General features: G+C 44.8%; 1 protein-coding gene across 7 annotated transcripts in view; it reads right to left on the bottom strand.

Moving 5' to 3' along the window:
- Nucleotides 1-260: 260 nt before the first annotated feature.
- The window catches only part of DZANK1 (double zinc ribbon and ankyrin repeat domains 1), a 100,130-nt gene continuing 88,394 nt past the window's right edge, over nucleotides 261-11,996 (bottom strand). For 6 of the 7 annotated variants that reach the window (XM_033185510.1, XM_033185509.1, XM_033185506.1 and 3 more), the window contains 6 exons: nucleotides 10,395-10,491; nucleotides 9,851-9,951; nucleotides 6,512-6,592; nucleotides 5,836-5,963; nucleotides 1,452-1,526; nucleotides 261-1,002 (listed from right to left, as the gene is read on the bottom strand). In XM_033185510.1, coding sequence (XP_033041401.1) covers nucleotides 837-1,002; nucleotides 1,452-1,526; nucleotides 5,836-5,963; nucleotides 6,512-6,592; nucleotides 9,851-9,951; nucleotides 10,395-10,491 — 648 coding nt within the window. In that variant the 3' untranslated portion in view covers nucleotides 261-836. The remainder of the gene's footprint in view (nucleotides 1,003-1,451; nucleotides 1,527-5,835; nucleotides 5,964-6,511; nucleotides 6,593-9,850; nucleotides 9,952-10,394; nucleotides 10,492-11,996) is intronic. The other variant, XM_033185508.1, reaches the window with a different exon arrangement.

Raw genomic sequence — 11,996 nt, 5'->3', positions numbered from 1 at the left:
TTATATTCTATGTGTACTTTTATGTACATGTGCTTATACCATATGTATGTGCATATCTAACTTTGCACAACCCCTGGAAAGGCAAGTCGACGCTGGTGTCATTGGTGGCTGAGGAGGGAGGTGGTGGCTGTGGGACAGGATGGGAGGGACACATCCCTACATAATACTTCATACCTTTTAGCTTTGAACCATGTGCAATTATTACCTATTGAAAAATAAGTCAAATAAAAAAAGAAAAGAAAAAAAAAAAAAAAGAAAAATAAGTCAAAAACTAAAAATCAAATACACAAAAAAACCTGCAGCAATAAACCATTAAAAAACATACATTCAGTTTATCACAGCCCACAGTATACTGGGAGCTGTCCACTTAGTACTGACGGCTTATACTGTCATATGATTTTTTAAAAAAATCTCCTGAGTTCCTCTCAACCTTAATTTCTAATCTCAAATACACATTTTAAAAAGACATGATTAAAGAATAGCCAGAGCTGCACATATTCTTTTTTTTTTTTTGAGATGGAGTTGTGCTCTTGTTGCCCAGGCTGGAGTGCAAGGCCACAATCTTGGCTCACCACAACCTCCACCTCCCGGGTTCAAGTGATTCTCCTGCCTCAGCCTCCCGAGTAACTGGCATTACAGGCACACGCCACCACGCCTGACTAATTTTGTACTTTTAGTAGAGACGGGGTTTCTCCACGTTGGTCAGGCTACTCTTGAACTCCTGACCTCAGGTGATCTGCCAGCCTCAGCCTCCCAAAGTGCTGGGATTACAGGCATGAGCCACCATGCCAGCCACTGCACATATTCTTAAATGAAGTCCCGGGGAGGCCTCAGGTCTAACAGTCATCCAGGCTGAGGCTCCTAGTTTGGGCGAGTTGGTCCTCGAGCCCTTGGCCAAACTTGGCAGCAAAGAGTGAGGTGATGAGGTCATCTCCAGTGTTCAGAGCCAGGTCGTATGCTGTCTGGCCTCCTGCATTCTTCTTTCGGATGCTTGCATTGCATCTGCAATGGAAAGGGAGAAATGGAGGTGCACTGAAGGACTTTAGCATGTGCTCCTAAGAGCTTGACTCTTCCCTGCCACGGAGGCCAGTCTGGGCCCCTCCTGGTCCCACCTCCCCAAACCTGTCCTCAAGAGGTCACAGTGACTTCAGTTCTCAGAGGTGGCTCTACCCTGAAACATTTAAAGAGGCCTGTGATTTCAAAATGTCCAATTGCTAACCCTGGCCATTGGTTCCCATTGCATTAAAGTCCTACAACCAAGTATGTTGAATGGGGGCAACATTTTCATTGTGCTTTGAAAAGCCCTTAGTGCCCAGGGAGCCATGGTGGGATGGTGGTCCCCACGGACAGGGACAGCAATTCAGGAACCAAGGCCCCTCTTAAAATCATCACAAGCCATTAAGGAGATCCCTGTGGCCCTCAAAGTATCCATCAGAGGCCAGGGGACATACCCCAGTAAAGTGGCGATGCTCTCTTTTCCTGCAAGGCCAAGCAGAGTAGCTTCGTGAAGAGCTGTATTTCTGAGCCTAATTAGGGGGGAAAAAAATCCTGGATAAATCCTTAGTTAGCATCATCAGGAAACTGGAGAGGATGCATGGGACCCAAGGTCCTGGTTTTTTTCATCGATCTACTTAACTAACCTGGGAAACCTCTTGAGTCTCCTCTCTCTGCCCTTCTCTTGGGGGAATACTGTGATGGAGGGTAAGCTTTGATACTAGACAGTGAAAAGGTTATAAACACATTCATTTTTTAATGCGAGAAACCCACAAGGATATGGTTGGTAGTTGATTTAATAAATGCTAATAAATACCATTGTTCTAAACTGCCTGCAAGAGTTTATGCAACGTATTGGACATAGTCTTAACTTTGGCTTGGACCTCTTGGGCATGATAGTAGCTTCTCAGGGCTAAGGCTCCTATTTTTGTGTAGGGAAAATGACCTTGGCTCCAGCGAGTTGGGCTTACATGACATGAAAATAAACACCAATCTTAGAAGCCAGGGGGCAGGCCTGAGAGGTCAGACACAGCATATTTTGCTGCAATGCCAGGGTTTCTCTTCATATTTCCTGGTCAGGTTTGACCTAGTGAGGGAGGAGTGGGCAACTGAAATGGAAGTCAGGGTGGTACCAGGACTCCTGAAAGGCTCCTATGCAGAGGTGGCAGGAGTGAAGGAGGGCAAGAGTCATGACTGAAAGTAGAAATGAGATAGGCATTGAATGTCTGAACTCTCTCTGCCCCTGCTCCTCCCTTTGATGCCAACACCCTCATCCCCTACACCTGCGGATGTGCCTGCAGCCATGCATTTATCCCTATGAAGAAAAAGGATAGTGGCTTCTTCTCTGAGGAAGATAAAGAGAGCCTCTGGTGAGAATCAGAGGGAAGCCTTTCACTTTCTGGCACCCAGGGGTCCCAGCCTGGGAGTAGCTCCACCTACCCAGAAAGCCTCTTGGTTGACAAAGCCCTTCTCTTATGTACAAAGTTACCAGTCATCTAGCCCAAACTCCATTCTCAAATGTGAATGGACAACCAAGGCTCATAGACATCTGAGAAAATCCTGCAGAATCAAAGAGAAAACCAAGATACACAAACACGAGGAATTCAAAACAAGACAAAAATCTAACTGGTATCTGCAGAATGATTCAAGACAACGTTGCACAAAAATATGAAACTATGAGAAAGAAACAATCAGAACAAAAGTAGCTCCTAGAAAGAATAAATACGATTCTTGAAATAACAATTATTCAATAGGAAGAATGGACAACAAAGTTAAGAAAATCTCTCGAAAGATGGAAGAGAAAAATATAGACGAAACTACGGAAAAACACAAAAGACAGACAGACAAAGGGAATCAATTCAAGTAGTCCACCATCCAACTAACAGTTCTAGAAAGAGAAGAGAAAAATGGAGGGGAGAAAATGCCAAAGAGATAACAGAACAAATTTTTCCTAACCTAAAGAAGAAAGATAAGACTTTTTAAATTGAAAAGGCCAACTGGGTGAATCAAAAACAGCACATCTAAAAATACCCTTGTGAAATTCCAGAACATCAAGGATAAATGCTTTCAGAAAGAACAAACAGGTCACAAATGAAGAATTTGCCATAGAATGTTCATGGGCTATGCTGTGGGCTAGTGTATTAGTCCATTTTCACACTGCTGATAAAGACATACCCAAGACTGGGCAGTTCACAAAAGAAAGAGGTTTAACTGGAATTAGTCTGGAAAAGACTCCATTTCCTCCTTATCTTTCATTCTTTCTTCCTCACTGGTGGCATAGAGCTTAACTGTCTGTTACTTCACCCCTATGGTTCCTTGGGCCTTTAAAAGGCATTTGCCATTTGAACTGGGATATATTCATAGGGTTGCCACATCTCCTCTGTAGACTTATGATCTTCTTTCTTCACAATTCTCTCCAAATTGAGAGCAGAGGGTTCATTCTATATATTGCATGGGGGGGTTTGCTGGTGGTTAGATTTTCTGTGCTGGCTATTTCCTGTGTATCCACGGTTCAGTTTTGGAAAATGCTGAATGGTGACTCTGCCATGGAATTTGTACTTTAAAGAAACTTTACTTTTAATATACAAACAATTCAAACTATTTACTCAAATCTAAGTATCATGGTAGATTAATGTACATTCTCTCCTTAAATTACCTAATGGAATAAGTGTCCACAGCTGAACCTCTAAGTAGTAGACTACTGCTTGCATCTTCCTCACCTGGCTACTGGGGCAGAGCGGGGATGGCACGTTTGGAATCGCCAGTGCAGTGAGGAAGGGCAGCTCTTGTCCAAAAGCAAACAGCATTTCTCTGGGCCTCTCACCTAGTGAGATCTTGAATCTGTGTTTCTGAAATCTGCTAGTAAGAGGAATGAGCTTTGGTGGAGGATGTCAATTTCTCCTAGCCATTCCCTTGTGTTGAATATGATTTCATTCTGGTAGGAATGATACAAACATGGAACTAGGAAATGAGGAAAGAGCTTTCTGCCACCTGCCAAGCTACTTAATGGAAGTTATCTGGTATACAGACCACTTAGGCTCCACTAGAAAAACATGCTTGGATGGGAGAGAGCATTTTAATTGTTTGCTAAGGAACAACTCTCTGAGCCTCTTTTACAGTAAAACCAGATCTCTGGATGATTTATGCCTAAAAGCAATAGGATGGATGGAACTTCAAGGTCATGTTCCTGGGTCTACAGAGGTCCAGCTCCAGGCCCAAACTCTTGAAACTAACAGATATAAACCAGACTTGGCAGAATGTGGCTGTCAGTGGGAAATGCTACTTTCCTCTACCGGCATGCACTGGAAAGGAAGAGATCCCTGTGCTCTATTTAAGAGAGGGCCAACCCTCTAGCTTTCCTCCCCACAACCATGTGAGCTACATTCTGGCCACAGTCACCATGATCCTGCAGGGGGGTGACAAAGGCTACTACACACCATTCAGATAGACAGGTATAACCGCAGCGTCAGACTTTACAGACATGCAATGAGATCACATGTGGATAAGTGCCAATTTGTAGAATGGTGATGAAGCAAACGTGGAAGCTGTGGCACAGCAAAATAAAAAGGCAATCTGTTCAATGCCCAGGGCACTTTCCTCCTTTAGCTGGACTCTTCATAAAGCCAGGACTCATGCTGCTTACACTTCAATTCAAAATGTGCCCAAGTAATTTCTGTATCAACCACAAACATACTTAAATGCTATTTAAAAAGCTTTTCTGAATTATAAAAATACAAGATATGCCTTAACACAAAACAAGATAGCACCATTTTATTGATAATGACAATAATACAACAGTGTAGGATAAATAAAGAAGTTGACACAGTAAACCCTAAGCAAACTTGAGAAAATAAATTCCAACCATCAAAGCTTTATACCAACACACCAAATATTCTGCTGTAAAATAAAACTAAAAAGAAGGGGTAGAAACTATTAAAATGCAGACACTAGTAAAATGCATATAGAAAAATTAACAGGATTATATTTTGAACACTAACACTAGAGACAATTTTGAAACAGAGAATAACAGAAGCAAAGCCACTGAAATTGTGGCCTCTGTGGTGGCATGAAGTACACAGCAGAATGTTCCACTGACACGGACCTTGACCTTGCCTTAGTAAGACTTCAGGAGGCAGGAGTGTTAGACGCCTGTGATGTCCCTAAAAGACTTACGTCAACAACGTGGTCGGCAAGATATGAGCAGTTAACATGAATGACTCATGTTCAAGGAAATTTTCACCTCACATTTTCAAAGTAATTCTCAAGAGAACAATAGAAGCATACGGCTGGAAGAGAAGGTTATGGGACAGGAGTGGACCAAGACTAGGACAGTAAGTAACAGGACTTGGTACCTTTCCGTCTTGTGTCACGGGTGGGGAAGCAAGGCCACGTGGTGGCCTCAGATGTGCCAGTCTCCTCCGCAGTGTGTGAGATCTGGAGACAACCGTATGACATTTTCTTTCTGCATGAACTTCATGGGGAATACACTGAGGTGTGTCTTCCCTTGGTGTTATCATGACTCATGATGAAAACACCGATTAACACCCCAAGGGCTAAGGATTTACTGGCCCCACACAGTATAAGCTTATGAATTAACAAAATGTATCATCATTTATAAAAGCCACTAAATTAGGCAACCCAATAGTCCATTTTTAAAATTTCGCTTTACCCAGCTATGGAAAACAGAAGGCATTAAGCCTCTTATTAAAGCTGAAATAGGTTAAAATGGTTCAAGTGGCTGCAACTGAACAGGGCGTGTGTGTAGACCGCTTCTGCCGCAGTGGAGCTCCAAGCAGTTAGCCTGCTGCTACCTTAGCTCTCCTGTCAATGTGATTCACTTACGGCCCCCACTGCTGGTCGATGTCTGCTCCTCTCTGCACGAGAACTGGAATCGCTTCATGGTGCTTATTCATAACAGCCACAGTTATGACGGGTCGATTGTCTTCATCACAGCAGTTGGGGTCTGCTCCCTGCAGCAAATGGAAAAGGACGAACTTGCCAAAAAACCCTGCACTCAACAGCATCCAGTCGCCACCGTATGAAGTAGAACAGATGTGCTTTACAGAGCTCATGGAATGAAAGTGCTCTCAGATCAAAGGAGAGGAGAAGCAGGAACCTCAAGACCAGATCTACAATTAACAGAGCTACAAAGTGACCCAGGTGACAAAACTTCTGTTCCCAGCACGGGCCGGGAGGGGAGGGCAGCACTCTGATAGCTTGCTTCTTCAGGAAACCCAGGATAAAGGTCATATGGGGTCACGGGCCAGATATTCTATCCAGCTTCACGCATGTTCCTTGGTCTCATCTGTGCTTCTCTGCCTATTTTCTCTGATATAAAAACTAGCAATGGGGAACAATTAATATAAAGCTTTTGACTAGCCATTCACTGCACCCTGAGTTTGTAATCAAAGGGCAGTGTAATTTTCACAGTACTGAACAAAACTTCCATCTGAAGGAGACAGAGGTGGAATGCCAGGCTGAACTCTTCAGAGAGACCTGCTCCTTTGGCGACACTTACCTCATCCAGCAGCTGTTCAATCACAGAGACTCTTCCTTCCCCCGTGGGTCCAACTTCCTTCAGCAGGAGTCTGTTTTCAGGCTGCAGGATTACAGAATGTGGTCATTTCCCCCACCTCAAAATATTCACTCAAGGCAAACACTTTCTTTCCAGCGTTGAATTCTAAGCCACAAGGGCAGGAGACTATGAGTGTGTGCGTGAGAGTGTGTGTGTGGTCTTCAATAGCCCATAGCACAAACATCCACATCTAATGTCGATCTTGCTGCTCCAAAACCTTGCTTCAGGCAAGGTTACCACATGGACACTGTTTTATATTAAGGACAAGGATGCCATGAGAAACCTCACAAAACCCAGAAACTCTACACTAATTTTATTATGACTAGCTCTAGGAAAAGCAACCAGGTGAGTCCTAAAATTTATTTTGCATACTTTATAAAGTGTTCAAGGTCAGTTGAAGTATGACAATTGAGAAAATGTACTCCCCTGAGGAATGAATGAGCCAATACATTGACTTCTTTAGAAAAAAAGGCTGGGCATAGTAGCTCATGCCTGTAATCCCAGCACTTTGGGAGGCCGAGGCAGGCAGATCACTTGAGGTCAGGAGTTCGAGACCAGCTTGGCCAACATGGCGAAACCCTGTCTCTACTAAAAATATAAAAATTAGCCAGGCGTGTTGGCATGCCTGTAATCCCAGATACTTGGGAGGCTGAGGCAGGAGAATCGCTTGAATCCAGGAGGCAGAGGTTGGAGTGGGCTGAGATCACACAACTACACTTCAGCCTGGGCAACACAGTGGGACTCTGACTCAAAAAAAAAACAAAACAAAACACAGAAGAAAAGCTCTCAGAAATCTCAGTATCTTTTTTTTCTTTTCTTTTTTTTTTTTTTTCTGAGATGGAGTTTCGCTCTGTCGTCCAGGCTGGAGTGCCAGTGGCCTGATCTTGGCTCACTGCAACCTCCGCCTCTCAGGTTTAAGTGATTCTCCTGCCTCAGCCTCCCCAGTAGCTAGGACTACAGGCACGTGCCACCACTCCTGGCTCATTTTTTGTATTTTTAATAGAGATGGGGTTTCACCGTGTTAGCCAGGATGGTCTCGATCTCCTGACCTCATGATCCGCCCTCCTCAGCCTCCTAAAGTGCTGGGATTACGGCATGAGCCACTGGGCCTGGCTGAAGAACTTATCTTTTTATGTTTTTAAATGCCATATATTCATCTTTATATATAAAGAATTTCAAATGCTAGAAGACTGAAGGAAGCTGTTTAGAAAGCAAGAGACATTGCTTTTAGTATGTTGCCTCTGGATCCCGGATATGGCTGTGGGGTGGTCACAGGACCACCATTTCCATTTGTAAAGTGGAAATAAAACCTTCCCTGTCCTTGCTCCTGTGAAACCATGGCCATGAGGACACTGGTCAAGGCCTCTGAGCCTTTGAAGATGATGCCTGATCCAGGCGGTGCCGCCTCCTTTCTCGCTGTCCCTATCTTACCAATGAATAGCTTGGAACCAAGTGCTCTAATTAGTAAACCCCCAGCAGGGGTCTTGGGGAGCACTTGTTTACACCAATTTCCATTCCTCATGGAAAAGTGTACTAGAATGCACTGGCGTGTCAGCGTCAGGAGGTGTGAGGGTTTACGTCTTTTGTTCAGGTTTTATTTTCAACACGTACAACAGTGCCTGGTACATGTGTGCTCAAAAATCATCACTGAATGAGTGAACAAAAGTTACAGCTTCTGATACGTACCCCCTAAATGCAAATGAGAAAAAAAAAAAAAGGCATACACAGTGGGAGATTCAGGTTATACACAGAGTAAATAGGTAGAGTCTCCCAAATTGTAAGCTGTTCAGTTTATGGAACTCTATGCTTCTTTTATACTCATTAACAATATTTCAAACTGGGAGAATGTGGTGAGTACAAGAAGTCCTAAACAATAAAAGGTTAAACAATTCTAACGTATTCTTTCCAAATGTACTGGTGTTTGTTACATACAAAGCATGTGGTGTGAAAAAAAAAATAAGATAAAGAACAGAGTCCCCGCCTCCAGAGGAATCAGGATGCAAGCTGGGGAGCTGGTGCCTGCACTGACAAGGACCCGTTGAGGGCCTGGCCTTGGAACCACCGGCATCACGCAAGTGTCTAGCTCGGGCCTGGGCCCGGGCCTTGGGGCTTGCTGCTAAATCATATCTGTTCTTTGCATTGCAGTCAAAGAGGACCAGTTAAAAGGCAAGGTTGGGGATGGAGCAGGTGGCATCCACTGCTCTTTTCTCCAAAGCCCCTTTTAGAATTATTCTTGGCATATATTTTTAAAACACAAAACTCTAAAAGATATGGGAAACTCTGAAAGGGTACTAACCATCGGTGAATTAGTAATTTTGAGAAATTCCAAGAAGACTGAAAGTAGATGAAATCTGACTGACAGGGAAACCAAACCAAAACAAACAAACAAAAATCCAGCTGAAGACACCAGAGGTAGGAGTGTTTTCTCTCCAGGGAAGCCCTGCAAAAGCTTAAATTAATCAATATGGAGGTTAGGTGTTGGGTCCAGCCTGAATGCATGAGTAGATTACTAAGGGCTCTATGGTGAATAGCTGAGATCTCTGGTGCCTTACCCCTTCTCCCCCATGTAAGAAGGGCAGGAGGTTTGTGGTCTTTGCCCTGATAACTATTTTGCAGAAAGTATAAGATTTGCCCAACAAAGGATTCTATTTGGTGCAATGGGGCCCAAGAAGGGAGAAGGGCAGAGCCTAGACTTCCATGACAGACATAGGGGAGGGTGTAGAGGGAAAGGAAAAAAGCTTCATCACAAACTGAAACCTATGAGAACGCTTCACACCACCAACACCCTCACCATCAGAGGAAGACCTTTTCCACCAGCAACATAGAGGATCTGAAGGCTTTCTCCTGCTCCCTGCCCACACACCCTCCAGGGACGTCTGTCCACAACATGCCCATCCACTCACACAGGGACTTCAGGGCCCATCCTCATGCTGGGCACCATGCCACCATCTGCGCTACCCAACTAGTTTTCATTTGCCAAATGACCAGACAACCAAGGATCCATATTTGAGGCAAACCAAAGACAAGAAAGAGAAAGATAGGCAGACAGAACTGACCCCAGAGGAAGCACAGAGATGATTCAGGGAACTGATGGGAACTTTGAAATAACTCTAATTCATAATCTTGAGCTATTTTAAAGAAGTCTACCTCTACAAAATAGAAGCCCTTATAAAAAAAAGGAACAGAAAATGAGAAATTATTCTTCCATTTTAAAAAAGTCAAATAAAACCTGAAAATCACAGGCTGAAGACAATATCCATAAGGACCAAAAAAGACACTTACTAAAAGCTGCTCCTCCTTTTCTTGAAAAGTTTTGGTCTTGAAATTCCTTATCCTTTTGATTTTTTCAATAGTATCTGAGGTACTCTGGCTGTAGTCACTCACTGAAATGACACAGTTGGGGGAAAAAATGATGTCCCTCCCCCAACTCCCCACACAAAGAGTTATTTCTCACTCCCATGTCCCTCACAAGTCAGAGGACAAAATGGCTTTCATGGAAATTTCTATTTGATTAAACCTGGCAGGAGAGACTCCTGGAGCCACCCCCCTGTCCAGGAACCAGAGGAAGGGTGGGAAGCAGAGGAAAAGAAGGGACTTCAGTTTTTAGGTCCAAAAGTGCACCCCACAGATGAATTTCCCCAAGCCCTGTAAAGGAATTCAAAGGTCTCACCGCTGACTTCAGAGAAGCCAGAGAAATAAAATGACTGGAGCATAGTTGCAAGATCTGTGACTGGGCTGTCAAACTCTTAGCAATGCTCTGCTATCCCTGCCAAGTCCATGTGTTCCTGGTTAGTTGTTTTAAAATTGCCAGAACGGAATAACTCACCCCAGCTGGACCTGCTGCCGCACAGCCCCCCATCACCCTCGGCAGCACTGCTCAGAAGGTGGTCGCTGAAATTCACCGCCTTGTTCAGGTAGAGGTTCTGGCCAACGAAAACATTCAAACACCAGGAATGATGAGGCTGCTTTATCCCACTAGAAAGAAGGATCTCTCTGCTAACCTGCTCCTCCTTATTAAGGACAGCTCTACCTACCCAGACAGTCCAGCCTGAGGCCTGGGTGTCCTTCCTGACTCCTCCTTACCTCCCAGGATGCTTTGTCCATTCTGCTGCTTACCCAGCGGCTCAGTCTGGCCCCTCCTCCTCTCCCTCACTGCAGCCCTGGCCCGCTCAGCTCACACTGGGACCATCACAATAGCCTCTCCACAGGGGTCTGCCAGCCTCCCTGCATGTGGCTGTCCCAGTCACCTTTTATACCCTTTATAAGTGATTGTGTCACTTCTCTGCTTAAAGTCCTTCAGAGTCTTGGAATTAGGGTGTCATGATGAAGGTCCCAGGCTGCCAAGTGTGAATCCTGGGTCTGCCACTTACTAACTTAGTGCCCTTGGAAGAAGCAGGTTGCTTAACTTCTCTGAGCCTCAGTTTCCTCACCTGGAAAGTGGAAATACTATGAGTTACCTCAATGGCATGTTGTAAAAGCAAAATGCGGTAAAAGGGGCATCTATATAATGAGGCCAGGCACAGAAGTCTGTGTGCACCCGGACTAATCCCCCTGCACCCTCATGTGGCTGCCTGCTCTTGTCCCAGGCAATAGCCTGCTACTTCCTGAACACTAGAACACACAGGCTAAGAAAAGATTTATTAAACCTAACAGCCAGGTGTGGTGGCTCATGCCTATAATCCCAGCACTTTGGGAGGCTGAGACAGGTGGATCACTTGAGGCCAGGAGTTCGAGACCAGCGTGGCCAACATGGTGAAACCCCATCTCTACTAAAAATACAAAACTTAGCTGGGTGTGGTGGCGTGAACCTGTAATCCCAGCTACACAGGCAGCCGAGGAACAAGAATTGCTTGAACCCACCAGGTGGAGGTTGCAGTGAGCCAAGATTGTGCCACTGTACTCCAGCCTGGTTGACAGAGCAAGAATTTGTAAAAAAAAAAAAAAAAAAAAAATCACCTGGGAACAGTTATTCCAATTCTGGCGGCCCACCCTGTTCCCACTAGCTGGCCAGGTTACTCACCCCAGCTGTTGTGTAGCTGCTAAGAGTTCACTGCTGGACCTCATTCTCCAGCAAAGTGCCCTCAGGAGGTGGATGCTGCCTTGGCCTAGAGGTTATGCTCCCTCTCCTCCCTGACTCAATTGGGGGCAACTTTGTGGTGTAATTCATCCTCCAGAGGTTCCCTTGGATCAGGCTGAAGCTCAGCTTTGCTTTTGTCTACCTGCTCATTCAGCCCCTTCCCCTGCCTTGACCTGCTTTTCTCACTTCCCTTCCCCTGAAGTTCCTCTCTGACCCAAGCTCTGCTCTAGCCACACAATTAAAAACAGCAGTTAGCGCTTTATTTGGTTTCAAAGCACATTCATGTGCATTAGCCCATTAGATACTCGCAGCCTCCCCGTGAGTTAGACAGGGCCCATGTTTCTATCCCAA

Source organism: Trachypithecus francoisi, unplaced genomic scaffold (assembly GCF_009764315.1).
Source record: "Trachypithecus francoisi isolate TF-2019V2 unplaced genomic scaffold, Tfra_2.0 Lachesis_group21, whole genome shotgun sequence".
Taxonomy (NCBI): domain Eukaryota; kingdom Metazoa; phylum Chordata; class Mammalia; order Primates; family Cercopithecidae; genus Trachypithecus; species Trachypithecus francoisi.
The sequence above is the reverse complement of the archived record's forward strand: the minus strand, read 5'-3'. Positions and strand labels throughout refer to the sequence as shown.